The 15,707-nt window shown below is 44.1% G+C and overlaps 3 protein-coding genes across 3 annotated transcripts in view; 1 reads left to right on the top strand and 2 right to left on the bottom strand.

Annotated features, from left to right (window-relative positions):
* Positions 1 to 6,046, bottom strand: part of rnf43 (ring finger protein 43) — an 82,097-nt gene extending 76,051 nt beyond the window's left edge. Inside the window, exon 1 of the mRNA XM_077011699.1 lies at positions 4,250 to 6,046. Coding sequence (XP_076867814.1) covers positions 4,250 to 4,492 — 243 coding nt within the window. The 5' untranslated portion in view covers positions 4,493 to 6,046. The remainder of the gene's footprint in view (positions 1 to 4,249) is intronic.
* A 647-nt stretch (positions 6,047 to 6,693) lies between these two features.
* On the bottom strand, positions 6,694 to 9,708 carry hsf5 (heat shock transcription factor family member 5). The gene is made up of 6 exons (XM_077010675.1): positions 9,596 to 9,708; positions 9,140 to 9,336; positions 8,349 to 8,699; positions 8,057 to 8,148; positions 7,372 to 7,797; positions 6,694 to 7,184 (listed from the first exon to the last, which is right to left on the bottom strand). The coding sequence occupies exons 2-6, from the start codon at positions 9,312 to 9,314 to the stop codon at positions 7,134 to 7,136; spliced, it is 1,095 nt and encodes a 364-aa protein (XP_076866790.1). The 5' UTR covers positions 9,315 to 9,336; positions 9,596 to 9,708; the 3' UTR covers positions 6,694 to 7,133.
* Positions 9,709 to 13,224: 3,516 nt separating this feature from the next.
* On the top strand, positions 13,225 to 15,482 carry supt4h1 (SPT4 homolog, DSIF elongation factor subunit). Its single transcript, XM_077011698.1, has 5 exons — positions 13,225 to 13,453; positions 13,852 to 13,958; positions 14,055 to 14,110; positions 14,213 to 14,266; positions 14,551 to 15,482. The coding sequence occupies exons 1-5, from the start codon at positions 13,385 to 13,387 to the stop codon at positions 14,616 to 14,618; spliced, it is 354 nt and encodes a 117-aa protein (XP_076867813.1). The 5' UTR covers positions 13,225 to 13,384; the 3' UTR covers positions 14,619 to 15,482.
* Positions 15,483 to 15,707: the final 225 nt, after the last annotated feature.

Below are 15,707 nucleotides of genomic sequence, written 5' to 3'. Positions count from 1 at the left end.
CAGCCAAACTCAAACTTTACACACCCTGCCACTGTGTTAAAAGGATTTGCTGTCAAGATCTACGATGTATTGCTTTCCTCATTTCCAAAATATGGCAGTGGTTGCTTCTGAACACTGACCTGGAAACTGTTCCCCCACCTTTTATAGAAAGATCAACATCACATTTAGGTTAAGAACAGGTCCTAGTTCAGTCCTCGTAACCCAAGGCCAATTACACCCAGTGTCTTTGTGAGACCATTACAAAGGGCAACCTCTCTCCCACACAAAGACCCCTCGCAGAAAGGGAGAGAGCAAAGGAGAAAAGACAGGGGAAAAAAAACAATTGAAAAGAAAACCAGAGGAGAAAGTGAGCCCTTTCAATCGGCTCAGCTTCTTTTAATTGGGCATAGAGCCAATCATGGGATTAACCCCCCCCCCCCCCCACCAGCCCCCACTTTCTTCAGGCTCAGGCACCAGCTGTCTTCCCCCTCGAGCCCAAAGCCTTCCCAGAATGCAGCGTGTCGGCCCCTGCGTCACCAGGCCGCCCCTCATCCTGGAGCGCCTGACCCCTTGGACACTTCAGGACAAAAGCACGGATGCGGGGTCCATCGAGGCATCTGTGTCTTCAAAGGCATGAGCGCAAGACCAAAGAGTTCCGGGACACAGAGAGCGCCTGGCCTCCTGATATCTAGAAAATGACCTTTGCTTAGGAGGCATCGTGGCCAGAGCCATGGCTCCCTGGGATCTTAAAGGTGTTATATTCTCCTGACTGTACAAAACCTGTGCTCACTAAGCTAGGAGAGGACAAACGACTGTTGTGGTTGTTACGGTTACCATTGACTGTGACTATTCATACCAGGAATGTATGCACCAGGCCTCGGGCTTTTCTGAAGCACTAGTCTATGGATTAAGCAGTTCATGGGAGTGTAGAGGACGACTTCCAAAGAAAATCACCATGAACATCATAATTTAACACTAGCTTCAGTCTGTATTCAGGCAAATGGACAGTTTCAGAATAAGCAAACAAGAATAAAAAATGCTTGTGGTAGAGGAATGTAATGTAATTTCTGTCGCACTGACACCATCATCCCCATAATGGAACCCTGGCACGTTTCAACACAATTGCACAAAACCTCCTGACTATTAATATCCCAAGTATACAAATCCATACATGATCCACTTCCATTCAAGACCAGTAGCCGCCACCCCCCAAACATGAAATGTTTCCACCACCATCATGCCTAATCTTGTTCAACCCCCCCCTCCCACTATCCCTCTCTGTGATCCGCTGGCTGGCCGGAGTAAAGTGAGGTGAACCCAGGACCCCGAGAGGCAGCCGGTGGCCCGAAGAAACATGGCGCTTAGGGAGATCAAAGCCGGACTGAGATGTGTAATTACTGGTGGTTATGAACACAGGCTGTCATCCTCAGCCAGGGATGAGCCAGTTGAATTCAGAGTAGCCTGAGGACAGAGAGGCAGACACGCCTGAAAACCTCTGAACAAGCGAGCAAGAAAAGCAGAGCAAGAGGGGGGCACTAGGACCCAGAAACGGCGAGAGAATGCTCTGCTTCAGCCCACGTTCTGCTCGGTAGTGGGACTGGATGTGAAGATCCAGTATAGGGAGGGAGCTGGCTTCTACCTTGCAGGTAAACCATTGCAGACACCGGAGGCCTGGCAGGAGACCAGGACACCACGCAGCCCCGTGGATGGGACAGGACACAGAGGCTGCAGGGAGAAACACCCCCCACCCCAACTCCCACAGGGAAGCCACATAAAGCCGGAGAGCACAGCGCACCCCTGCAGTGTAGACCTGTCGCGACAGGTCGGCACGGCAACAAAGAACATAATACAACACAACACACTCTTTGTGTGGTGAGAGAGCACCTTACTCAAGAGTGGGTTATTCTCTCTCTCTCTCACACACACACACACACACACACACACACACACACACACACACACACACACACACCACTTACACACATACCTTACACTAATGCATAAGCACTGGGTTGGTCACATGTAAAGGTTGTGTAATTCCTTGTCAATTACAACCCACTAGAGTGCCTGTTTTGCTACTCAAAATACTGCATCTGCCAAAGGAGGAGAGTACTGTACACACATGCAGTATAGAGTACTGTACACACATGCAGTATAGAGTTCTGTACACACATGCAGTATAGAGTTCTGTATACACATGCAGTATAGAGCGCTGTATACACATGCAGTATAGAGTTCTGTATACACATGCAGTATAGAGTGCTGTACACACGTGCAGTATAGAGTGCTGTACACACGTGCAGTATAGAGTGCTGTACACACGTGCAGTATAGAGCGCTGTACACACGTGCAGTATAGAGCACTGTACACACGTGCAGTATAGAGCACTGTACACACATGCAGTATAGAGCACTGTACACACATGCAGTATGGAGTACTGTACACACATGCAGTATGGAGTACTGTACACACATGCAGTATAGAGTGCTGTATACACATGCAGTATAGAGTGCTGTATACACATGCAGTATAGAGTACTGTACACACATGCAGTATAGAGTACTGTACACACATGCAGTATAGAGTGCTGTACACACATGCAGTATAGAGTGCTGTACACACATGCAGTATAGAGTGCTGTACACACATGCAGTATAGAGTGCTGTATACACATGCAGTATAGAGTGCTGTATACACATGCAGTATAGAGTGCTGTATACACATGCAGTATAGAGTGCTGTATACACATGCAGTATAGAGTGCTGTATACACATGCAGTATAGAGTGCTGTATACACATGCAGTATAGAGTGCTGTATACACATGCAGTATAGAGTGCTGTATACACATGCAGTATAGAGTGCTGTATACACGTGCAGTATAGAGTTCTGTATACACGTGCAGTATAGAGTGCTGTATACACGTGCAGTAGAGTGCTGTATACACGTGCAGTAGAGTGCTGTATACACATGCAGTATAGAGTGCTGTATACACATGCAGTATAGAGTGCTGTATACACATGCAGTATAGAGTTCTGTATACACATGCAGTATAGAGTGCTGTATACACATGCAGTATAGAGTGCTGTATACACATGCAGTATAGAGTTCTGTATACACATGCAGTACAGAGTACTGTACACACATGCAGTATAGAGTACCGTATACACATGCAGTATAGAGTACTGTATACACATGCAGTATAGTGCTGTATACACATGCAGTATAGAGTGCTGTATACACATGCAGTATAGAGTTCTGTATACACATGCAGTATAGAGTGCTGTATACACATGCAGTATAGAGTGCTGTATATTTTTCCTGTATTCACATGCACGCACACATGCATACGCAGTCATCCAGTGACCAGTAATTGATAAGCCTTTTACTGAAAGTAATATGTTAAGGAACGTTTAACTGCATACAGTATTGTGCTGCTTTCAGAGGGGGGAGGGGGCTTGGGTGGAGGGGCTTTCAAATCACTTCATGAAGTTCTAGCAAGCCATAACTCCAGGGCTGAATATGGGCTGGCATTACCCAGCACTGCATGTAGGCTCCAAACAAGAACATCTGGCAAAGCCTGCGCTTCCAATGCAGGTCTAACAGTTTACACCGTCACAAATCCCTCACCCCCACCGTAGTCTGGTTGGGGCGGTCCATGGTCGGGGCCTGGCCGAGACGTGTGCGTTTCCGCCGGGCCACAGCAATATCTCAGGTGGAATAAAAACAATGCCGTCATCTGCCCTCTGGCATGAAGGATCAGGCACTTCCGTTGGGTTAGCGACACGTCCGTTCTCCGAGGCCACGTTTAGGGTCGGAGGTCGCAGTCGAGGGCACTAGCCTGAGGTCGAGGGGCACCAGAGGTAACTACGTTTTAGGGACCCAGATCACCTGCTGGTGTGGATTTGCCCGTGTGAGGAAGAGTGACCATGCTTTAGGGGGGTTCTCTTGTTCAAACAAGCTGACTGGTATCAGAGACAGAAAGAGAGGAGCTCTGAGTGATGTTTCAGCAGAACATGTCAGGCCAATGCCTGCGAGTGACTGCTATTACTCCATGTCCTTGTCTCTATAGGGGATCTGTGTGTGTGGAAAACTGACACTACGTAAGCTTAAAGCCATTTTTTGCATACCATGATCCAGAGGAACAGTTCAAAATTCAATCATTTTGGAAAGAAAGATCTAATCCATTAGCAGACCTGCTGCTCTCTATATCCCCCCCCACACCATCCACCAATATCCATGTGCCCTCCCACCCATCCGCCACCCACCTACCTGCATGAGTTTCCCTTCGGCGTAGCCGGCGCTGCTACCGGCGAACACCCCCTCCAGGGTGATGGGCTTGCCGGTGCCCTCCTGCTTCAGCAGAGTAACCTTGATGACGGCACGGGGCGCCGAGCGCTCCGACTCCACAGCCGCGGCCAGCTCCAGGCCAGCCTGGCCCAGCGCCGCCTGCAGGGCCGCCACCAGCAGCCACGGCCAGGGCCCCGCCAGGTGCCTCGCGGCACGGAGCGTCATTGACTCGGCTGCAGCGGCGCGCCGCGGACACGCATAATGCACCGACGCCAAGTTTCCCGCCTCGCGCCGGACAATCAGAACCACGGGCAGAGGACGAGGTGATGACCTGTGGCACCCCAGCCGTCCAGGGACCCGGGACGGGGTGGGCTGCTGTTTATGTATTTCCTCTTGCCCCTGTTCTTGGGACTTAGGACGAGGCTCGTGTACGGCGGGGAAGTCTACTGGTCTGTGCTCTCATGGTCCAGAGGCGTGCGTTCCGAAATGGGATAAAATGACTCCATAGGTAATGGCAGCTTATAAAAAGCAGTAACCATTATAAAGAAAAAAGGCTTGCTATAACACATTAGGTATAGTTTAGAAAAGTGATATCACCTCACATCGCATGCAAAAGAAATCAAAGCGACTTTTAATAGTAATCAAATGCTAATTAGTGTTGGCTAGCCTGTATCACTTACAAGGGAGGCCAAACACAGAGTACGTGAACAAGAAACCATAAAAACGATTATTGGCAGTGGGACTATTATAGTGTACACTGACTCAAGCCTTCAAAGACATGTATGCGTGCTGGCAGCAAAGCTACGCTGCTTGAAGAGCGACGACTGACATGGACCGCTTTGATCAAATAAGTTCCGTTTGATTTCTTGGTCAGTTCAAGATCGGGAGTTTCTGCCATTCAGACACCACGTTTAAGGCACCAAAGGTTTTCTATCTTCCTCCGTTTTATATGCTGTCACGTACTCCTATGTTGCCATTTGAAATAACGAACCCATATCCACGTTAACACCAAAAACCTGAACGTATCCCTTTATCCCTTTGGAGTAAAAAAAAATCGCGAATTCAACAGGTTGTCAGAAGCCTCCGAACTGAATTTTATGGAGGCGCCGCAACTCCACGGCACCGTAATCCGGAGCGGCGCAGGAGGTGAAGGTCAAGGTGTGCGGTTCCCCAGCACTCCACACACACGGTCCTCTCCTTCCCCTTCAACACAGAACCGTGACCAGCAGCACAACACTTCCCTCACGGCTCCAGATGCACTTTCACGGCAGTCGAACAGCGCAAAAACTACAACGATCTGGAGACCGTATGAACTTTTACCAAATTAACCGATGCGTCGCCGGAGTTGATATTTAGTCCGCTTGTAGTTGTAACGGGCGATTAATTGCGATTCACAATCACGTGTACTTTCTGCAGCCGACCAATCGGTACTTCGCAGGCTGCTTGACCATCATCTGTAACCTGCCGTCTTGGTCGAGTACGGTCCAACTGCAGCTGCCATTCCCAAACGGGAGTCTGGACACAATTCCCACAGCAGGAATCCTTCCGAAAGTCGTAAAAGGCAAATGTGACTTCATAAACAACCAGCCCTCCAAAAAACTGTCCGCTGTTCAAATACGTGACTGCGCCAAGAAGGCTGGCTGGCAGCTCAGTGTTTCTGAAGTTACCAAGTTGTAAAAGCACACACGGCGCTAGCGAAGTGGTGGTAGGAGCCTTGGCGAGTCTCCCTCCCTGGGGATCTCATGGAGAGTCTACCTGCTGACTGTCACTGAGGGTGGAGCAGAGTCGCGCCACACTCATCCACACTGACCATCGCATGGCGCACTCTAGCGGTCAGCATCTAAACATATAGTGATGCACTGCAGTCTGTATGATGATAACGATGATGCGTAACGTCTTTATATTCTGTGTTCGTGGCACAACTTGACATTATGTTTCTCTTTAACCTTTCCTTGTATTAATTTTAAATTAACTTTAGACCATTTAAACCATTTGACCATTAGATTGCAATTAGATTGCATTAGATTAATCTCACATGTAAGGTTTAATTTTTCTTCTGTCTTATGTGAAGCACTATGAATTGCTGCTGTGTATGAACAGTGCTGCACTGACAGCATGACCAGGTGATATGGCCAGATAACAGTTTCACTAAAAGAAGCTTTTTTGGTAGTTAGTACAAAACACATACTGTTGAAATACAGATCTGATGCTTCTGAGCTAGATCCAGAACGAACCCCGTGAAACTACAAGAGCACAATGGTTCAGTTAAGTCATTCCAGGGCCGCAGTAGTTCCCCTTATAATGGTCTGGTGTTGTACGGATTCATACCCACTTCAATTCAATTCAACACTGTTCATGTCATTAACTTTTGAGATTTCCTTCCTTGATTGATGTTTTAAAAAGTGTTTTAATGAATGCACATTAGATACATTAAAATTAGGTTTAATATTTGTTACTTAAACAGCCAACAATAGAACACTCGTTTTTTAAACTCACAAAATGTAAACATCAAATAACTCACAGACATACAACTCTAATCTTAAAGGGCTCAAATAACTTCTAAGAGTACTAGAGCTGATAAATATTCATAAATATATACTCACATGCTAACTGTGTTCAATGCATACTTTAATGCCAATAAAATCAAATCTACTCTTTTGCTTGAATTACTATGTGTAACAGAATTCTTTTGAAAAAGGTATTATCAATTGTGTTGTGTATTCAGGTGTCTTACATTAAAATATTTTTCTCAAAAATATTTAGAAATTTTGCCTTTTCATCTGTACTCATTTCTGACCCAGGTCATCTTTCCAGGAGACCTGCTGTTTAGTGGAAAACTGAGGGAACGGGAGACGTTGTGTGAAGCTCACCCTCTGGCTTGCTCCTCAGACAGATCAGCCATAGCAGCACCTGCAGCCTGGGGGAGGGGACGACCCACAAAGCACAAAGTGCCCACCGGGTCAAATTGGTTTCCCCATTAACGGTTCTGCCCATTGTTACGGGCGTATACTGTACTTACAAGTCACTAAATTACTTACCGTATCAACCAACGACACCTTTTACCTCTTTGGCCCTTTAGTGTGTGGCACTGAATCATAACTAACCTTTGTGGAAGATCCCACAGTCGCCTCCTCCGCCTTACTGGGTCTTTGCTCCAAGCGTCTCTTTGTTCCGGTCTCTGGCTGGCTGGAAGGAGCATCCTTCCCCGGTACAGCAACGACGGTGCCGTCCACAGGCGTGGGTCTGACCCTGGGGCTCGGGGAACGGACGGTGTGCTGTCTCAAAGCCGGGGCGGACGTAGACCTCAAGGCCGAGCCAGTGGGGTTATAGGAAGAGGAAGCCGGGGGGCTACTGAGGCTCTTCTCTGGGGTGGTCACTTTAGCAAAGCACACCCTGGGAGAGCCCTGGAGCTCATCCACAATCTTGAACACTGTGTCCAGGTTCACATCACTCTTCTTGGGCTCCAGGCCGTCACCTGCTTTCAAGTCTAGATCTGGGCCGCTGGGCTGAAGACAACCAACCGAGTAGGTCTGGTGAATGAGTGGTAGAAATTGCAAAGTTACAATCTCAGTATTTTGGTTTGATGTGATAGTTTTTCTACTGCTTTTCTTGCTATTGCCATGCATCACATCATGCATATCGTGCATTACACGTAGGAAGATATTCTAGATATTCTGGATAAAAGAAAAAAAGAAACTTAAAGTAGTGATTACATGTGACACTGCAAAGATGCACACTCATCATAGTCAGTACATGTTAAGTTGATTAAAACTATTTCTCAGTCCTTACGGGGCAAAAGCCATAATTGTAGTAAGATGCAGGTGGGTGATGGGAACATGACATATCTGAATCCAAGGAATCTGGGATACAGCCATGACACACTGTAAAAGGCCAAGCAAACTGTGAGTTGCATTTAAACTTATCATTCACACTTGCATTCATACATGTCAACAATGCTTCATTAGAAAAAAGAAATATATGTACTTTTATAAAATAAGTTATTAAAGCCTAAGTGACTGTTATAATGTTATAAGATATGGTAGCACTTGATTAGTCCCACACTGGGGAAATGTGCAAGCACCTGGTGCAAAGAATCCCGTTCTGTATTGGGAATGATGAGGAATGAAGGTGTGAGTAAATTTCTGCCCAATGGCTGAAATGTTTTGGGAACCATGTTGCATAATTCCAGAGGTGGGGTTTGACTGAATCATGCATGAATCTGTCGGAAAACGCCGGATCAAGGACACAGGGACGCCTCTGTCAGTGTAGAAAGTTGTCGCTGAAGAAACATCTCCACTGCCCATTATCCATGCATTGGGTGGTATAGATGCTCGGTCACTCTCTTTCTGCCGAGAACCACCCAAGTGATACTGGTATGCAGCCGCGTTCTCCCGTGGCAATCCCCGAAGCGTTTGTCCCACGACCACTGAGCCTAGAGCAGTAAAAATAAGTTGAATAAAGATAAGAGTTCTTACCCGAATAAACAACGATTTCCTGGCGTGTTTTTACTCAACACAACTGACCACAACTCAATACACAACTGACCTTTGACCTCAGCTGCAGAGTTTTCCTCGAGAGAATTAAAGAGGCGACAGAGGCGGTTGGGTGGCCGACAGTTTACTTCTATGCCAGCTTCAATTTTAGCCTTGTTACTGCTGGTTAGTCTTTTTAAATGGATCAAAAGTTCCGGGTGCCCTTGTTTAAAATTTGAATTGTGAAAATGGTGCTGAATCCCGTCTGTGACAGGATCGTCTTTGCTTTGTTTGTCGGCTTGTATCATTTTTCTAAAACCATACAGGTTGAGCTGACGAATGAAGCTAGCGAAATTAGTTGTTTTGAATAAATCTGGTGATTGACGCAGTTGTTTATTACTTGGTGATAATAGTTCTGCTTCAAACATCTGCTGGTCGATGATGATTCCGTCCCCACGGGAGTCCCAGCGGATGGAGCGCTTTAGGGGACTATTCACCAAACGCCACAGCTTGGCGGGGAAGTTGTTGGGGTTGATGGGGAGGGACAGAAGTGCTTCGTCCAACTCCATAACCATCAAAAAGGTTCTTGTTACTTGGCTAAGTGGGATTAAAGACAAAAGAGCACCACTGTTTAGTCGGATCTTGCTATCCACTCTGAATTCTCTAACCAGTTAGCTGACTAGCTAGTTTGCCAACCGGCTAACATTATACACGTTAGCTACGTTCAACGTTAGCCATAAATTACAATTAACGTTAATCAAAATAAAAGCGCAAAAAATACTTTAATAGCTAGAAACTTTTAGTCAAAATCAAGGAAACGTATTCTATTTGTATAATATCTGATCACACTAATTACCTGTTTTGAGAGTTTTTTTGATCACTTCTCAGAACCGTTGCTAACGTTCCCGAACCGTTACGCACGTTCTCGCATAATGAATTTAAATTCAACCAGCTAGTTAGCCGCACGAGGACTTGATGTGGCCTTGCACAATGTTGCCCTCTAGCGGGACATTGGTGTATAGTCTTTACAGAAGCAGCATTAGTACATATAGGTGCGTCTCAATAAATTAAAATATCATCAAAAATTACTTTATTTCAGTAATTCAATATAAAAAGTATATAATATATTATATAGATTCATGACAGAGTGATCTATTTCAAGTGTTTATTTTTGTTAATGTTGATGATTATAGCTTACAGCCAAGGAAAACCCAAATTATATAAAATTATTTCATTCAAAAATGTTGGCCTACTGAAAAGTATGTACAGTAAATGCACTCAATACTTGGCCGGTGTTCTTTTTGCACAAATGACAACATCAATGCGGCGAGGCATGGAGACGATCTGCCTGTGAAACTGATATTAGCCCAGGTTGCTTCGATAGCAGCCTTCAGCTCGTCTGCATTGCTGGGTCTGGTGTCGCAAGGCCCGCGGGCCAAATGTGGCCCGCCGCGGCATTTTATGTGGCCCGCGAGAGCTTAAATAGCCAAATTGTCAAAAAATAAAATAAGTGAGCAAAAACTACATTTCCCACAATTATGTTACCCGCGAAGTGACGGCATCTCGACACTGCGGTGTTTCCATATCGATGCGATTTTCCCAATAAGTGTAATTGAGAAATACAAATAATGATCCCAAAATGTCCAGTAAGAGAAACATTGATGCAGATAGAAGGGTGTTTCAAGAAAGATGGGAAAGCGATGTTTGGGCTTCAAGGAGAAAACCGGGTATGAAGCGGTGGCGGATGTCAAAGAGTATAATACGTCGGCATTTTGCGACCAAACACGAAGCTATGTATGCCAAAATTAGCCATCAAGAAAAACGACGAATTGTCAAAGAATTAAAAAGTAAAGTGCGATCACAACAGAATGTGTTCACAAACGAAGCTGCAGTAAAAGGTAGCTTAATTTTGGCTGAAGAAATCGCCGCACTTCAGTCTTTTTCTTAAGGAGCGTTATTTGATATTTCAAGTTTTGAACAAAGTAAATGTGATATATTTGATGAATTTTCCTTTATTCACATAGTTTGATCGTTGATTGATGGAGTAATGTGGGTTTCATAACCTAATAAATTTAAAGGATTTATGTTATAATAACAGTATATAATATTTGTAATAAGTAATAAATTCAGAGGTATTTAACATTATGGAGTAGGTACAGTTATAAGTTACACATGGCCCTCCGTGGGTAGCGATTAAGCAGATGTGGCCCGCGGTGAAAATGAGTTTGACACCCCTGCTCTATGGGGTTTAGGTCACCCGAGTTTGCTGGCCAATCAAGCACAGTGATACTGTGGTTATTAAACCAGGTACTGGTACTTTTATAAAATGTAAAATGTAAATTATGAATGAATGTTCGATTTATATAGCACCTTTCAGAATACCCAAGGCGCTTTACAATTTTAACACAGGTACAAGTCACAGACAACCAATCACGCACACACCGGCATGAAGCGGCAGCCAATTGCACACAGCATACTCTACCGGGATCCACAGCCCCCTGGGGGACTGAATGGGGTGCAGGAAGGGGAGAGAGAACAGACCCTAGTGACAGAGCACCATCCACCACTGGGCATACAAGCACACACACACACACACTACTTTTTATTGAACAGAGAGACACAGACACACACTCAGGGAGAATTTGTCAGGGACTGCCAATTTACCTAACCTCCATGTTTTTGGACTGTGGGAGGAAACTGGAGACCCCGGAGGAAACCCACGCAGACACGGGGAGAACATGGAAACTCCACTCAGATAGGGACTTGAACCCAAGACCCCAGTGCTGAGAGGCAAACGTGCTAACCACCAAGCCACCATGTTGCTCTATTTGTCAATTGATTTGTCCTCCGCATTTTACCCATCTGTGCAGTTAGAAAACACACACATACTAGTGATTACTAGGGGGCCCGGGGAGCAGTTGGGGTTAGGTGCCTTGCTCAAGGGCACCTCAGTCATGGCCTCAGGTCTGGGAACCCACGATCCTCTGGTCACAAGACCAGTTCCCTACCACCATGACTGCACACTGTCTTTGGTAGTGTGGACAGGTGCCAAGACATGCTGGAAGATGACATTTCCATCTCCAAAAAGCTTGTTGGCAGAGAACTGCATGAAGTTCTCTAAAATTTCCTGGTAGACGGCTGTGCTGAGTTTGGTCTTGATATAACACAGTGGACCTATACTAGTAGATCACCTCCATGCCACGCCGCATTGATTCAGTTATTCGTGCAAAAGGAGTCCCGGCCAAGTATTGAATGCATTTACTGTACATAGCCTACTTATCAGTGGGCCAACATTTCTGAATTAAAAATATTTTTTCAGTTGGTCTTGATTTTGGGTTTTCGTTGACTGCAAGTCATACTCATCAACATCAACAGAACATTAACACTTGAAACAGTTCACTTTGTTTGTTATCAATACATATCGCGTTTCACTTAGAGATCTAGAGATGCTGATCCATGCGTTTATTTCATCTCACATAGACTACTGTAATGCCTTGTTTTCATCTCTCAGTGTATCTGCTCGTGGACGTTTACAGATAATTCAAAACGCTGCAGTGAGGTTACTGACCAAGTCAAGCAGACGGTCTCACATAACACCCATTTTAAAATCCTTACACTGGCTTCCTGTAGAATTCAGGATCCAGTTCAAGATTTTAACTTTAACATACAGAGCACTACACAACACAGCTCCTGTGTATGTCGCTGACCTGCTCCACCCCTACACTTCATCGCGATCACTCAGGTCAAATAACCTGAGTTTACTGTCTGTGCCACGCTCATGTCTAAAGACTCGTGGAGACCGAGCGTTTAAGGTGGTTGCTCCAAAACTGTGGAACACACTTCCTCCACATTTAAGATCAGCTGACTCTGTGGATACTTTTAAAAAAACAGCTACTTTCAGACTTTCCTTTTTACGCAGGCGTTTAGTTAGTGGTGGAGGTTGCAGCCGTTGACCTTGTGCACTGTATTTTATTTCTGTTTTATAGTGTGTGTTTTTGTGTTTTTGATTTATTTTATTTTATTTTCCGTTGTAAAGCACTTTGTGGCTTGTGCCTGTGAAAAGTGCTATATAAATGAATTTTACTTACTTACTTACTTTTTGTATTGAATAAATATTGAATTTTGATGATATTCTAATTTATTGAGATGCACCTGTACACATTGAGCATATCATACAAAATACCTTCTCGTTTATTTATTTTTTTATGTTTACTTGGTGGAAATTTGTATTTATATGATTATATGACTGTGGCCTATTATAGAATGAACAGTTAAATTAATTTCTCTCCGATTATGCTTTCGCGTGTTAATTTCCTATCGAATCCTATTTATATCCTATATATCCTACATGAAACCACTTTTCAACAAAAAGTAGAAAAACGTGCTTTCAAGAAATGAAACATGAATGTACAACAAATAAACTGAATCATCTCTCAATATTTCATCACAACAGCCACGGTCCTTCGAGTGGTACTGGACCAGCAAACTGACGCGCGCTTATTACATCATCTAAAAACGCCGGAAAAGCAACTTGTAATAAGAACAGTGAGCTAGCTAGCTGCCTAGCTAATGTCCATGAAAAAAGTCTCTATTTGAAATAGAGTAGGTTCAATTCGGGTAACTGTATTCTGTCCAAGTTCTTATAATGTCCTTAGAGACTGTACCGAAGGACCTTCGCCATTTGCGGGCGTGCCTGCTATGTTCTCTTGTCAAGGTAATGAGAGTTAAGAGTTAGCTTAATGTTAGCTGAGTGCCGTGAGCTAGCTAGCGTAACTACGTTAGCACACTAACTAGCTATCCTACTTCTGTCGAGGGCACAAGTGTTACATTCGCGTTAAAGCAACTGGTTTTGTACAACATACACTGCCCGTGTAGTTCACTACCGAATCTTTAGTTATTAGCTAGTCTTGGTAGTTAGGTAACTAACTGCTATCCAAGTGGGCTACTTACCATTACGTAACTTCGTACGTAACTGCACCAACCAGGGAAGAATTATATAATGTTCAGATTTAACCAACAGAGTATTTCGGTTGTTATTGTTATATTACGAATTTGACACAAGTCTTGTTATGAAGACAAATACTCTAAAGTGGTGCCTTTTCTCCCTCACAGACCATTGACCAGTTCGAATATGATGGTTGCGACAACTGTGAAGCATACCTACAAATGAAGGGCAACAGAGAGATGGTTTACGAATGTACCAGCTCATCCTTTGACGGGTCTGCAGTGGCTTCTTTCATTTTACTTCTGCTGTGGAATTTCAGTATATAATAATAACGTTCATTTGTGCGCGCATGTCTGTGTTCTGTCTACAGTGTCATTGCGATGATGAGCCCTGAGGACAGTTGGGTGGCTAAATGGCAGAGAATAGGTAAGAAGACATCCAGCACTTCAGAGGAGCACTTCTGAATCTACATAATGACCCCTGCGTAATCCTAACTGCTGTATTTGTAACTTCATTCTTTTTATTTAGGAAATTTCAAGCCAGGGGTCTATGCTGTAACAGTGACTGGACGATTACCTCCAGGTTAGTTCATAGAGAAATTATAAAATTGTCACACAGTAAGCTTTTTTCAGTCACTTATTGTACATTATAGTAAGTGTGGGATTTGCATTGCAAATAAAATGTACAAGTGTATATACACATAAGGAACAGAAACATGCAAAAAATGTTTGATCCATTAAGGATCATACTTTTGTGGCATGTTTATGATCCTTAAATCTGTTAAGAATAACAGTTGTCAGACACTTTGACATGTACATTTCACTTGATATTAATCTGCAAGCCACAATCTTTTCGATCTGTGCTAGGAGTGGTACGGGAACTAAAGAGCAGAGGCGTCATCTACAGGTCCAGAGACACGGCGGTCAAGACATAAGACCTGATGCCTCAGTATTTGGGCACCATGTCCTCAGCTGGGTGCAGCTGCAGCTGTGGACATGTCCATTTGTGTGAACCAGAAAGTCCATTTTTGTTTTGTTTCCATATTTATCTGAACCAGATGGTGCTGAATAGTCTCATTACTTGGCTCAGATATGAAATAGAACAGAAGTGGATTAGTTGAAAGTCCTGGCTGGAGGTCATTTTTGTTGTAAATACATTCTGTGGATAATGCTGTAGCATTTTTTTTTTAAGAATATTTGGTTTTGATTACAACTTTTACATTAGTGATTTTCAACCCAGTCAGATGGTTCACCTTTTAGCTCTAATCCATCTCCCAGCACACATGTACAAGGTGTTCAGGTTTCCTGTTTGCTTGGTTCATGCTTGTTGGGTGCTGGGACAGAACCAAAACATGGTGGTCTCTGAGGACTGGGTTGGAAAACACAGAACTGTCTTTGTTTCCTTAACGTGTTTGGCTGTGTGCAAGACTGGCTGGACTGTGCTGATGGGGGGAGGGGGTTGGGGACATTGATAATGTTGAGCAATTCAGTATGAATAAAGTGAAAAATATTTCTTACTGATGTTGTATTTGAACCTGACCAACACCAGTTATCCTCCGTCAGGAGAGGGCGCTATAGTGATAACTATAGAAGTGTAAGAACTCAACAGCCTGCAGTGCCACCTTGTAAAATATCCCAAGTTCACAAGTAGGTTTTTATGTAAACTAGAGTTGTCAGATGCATAATTTGAAGATCTTGCACAATTTTCAGCAAATATCAACTGAACAATTTATGATCTTTGTACAAATGTGTTTCTCAATAGGGATAAAAGTGGAACTTTCATTAAAATATTTCCTTTAGTTTCTGTCTGTCTATGGATAAGCCCAGAGCTTGACTGTGTCTGTGGTCACCAAGTGCAAATAAAGAGTGGTACAGTAGGATGTTGTCATAACCACCATTAGCTCAACATAGTATTAAGACATACTAGAACCCCAAATGTTGCACAGCAGTTCCGTTTTGCAATTTTGTTTTGTCTAATCATGCATGTTACACCAAGACAAATCCAGGTACACATAATATACACT

The sequence above is a fragment of the Brachyhypopomus gauderio genome, chromosome 7 (assembly GCF_052324685.1).
Source record: "Brachyhypopomus gauderio isolate BG-103 chromosome 7, BGAUD_0.2, whole genome shotgun sequence".
NCBI classification, from domain to species: Eukaryota; Metazoa; Chordata; class Actinopteri; order Gymnotiformes; family Hypopomidae; genus Brachyhypopomus; species Brachyhypopomus gauderio.
The sequence above is the reverse complement of the archived record's forward strand: the minus strand, read 5'-3'. Positions and strand labels throughout refer to the sequence as shown.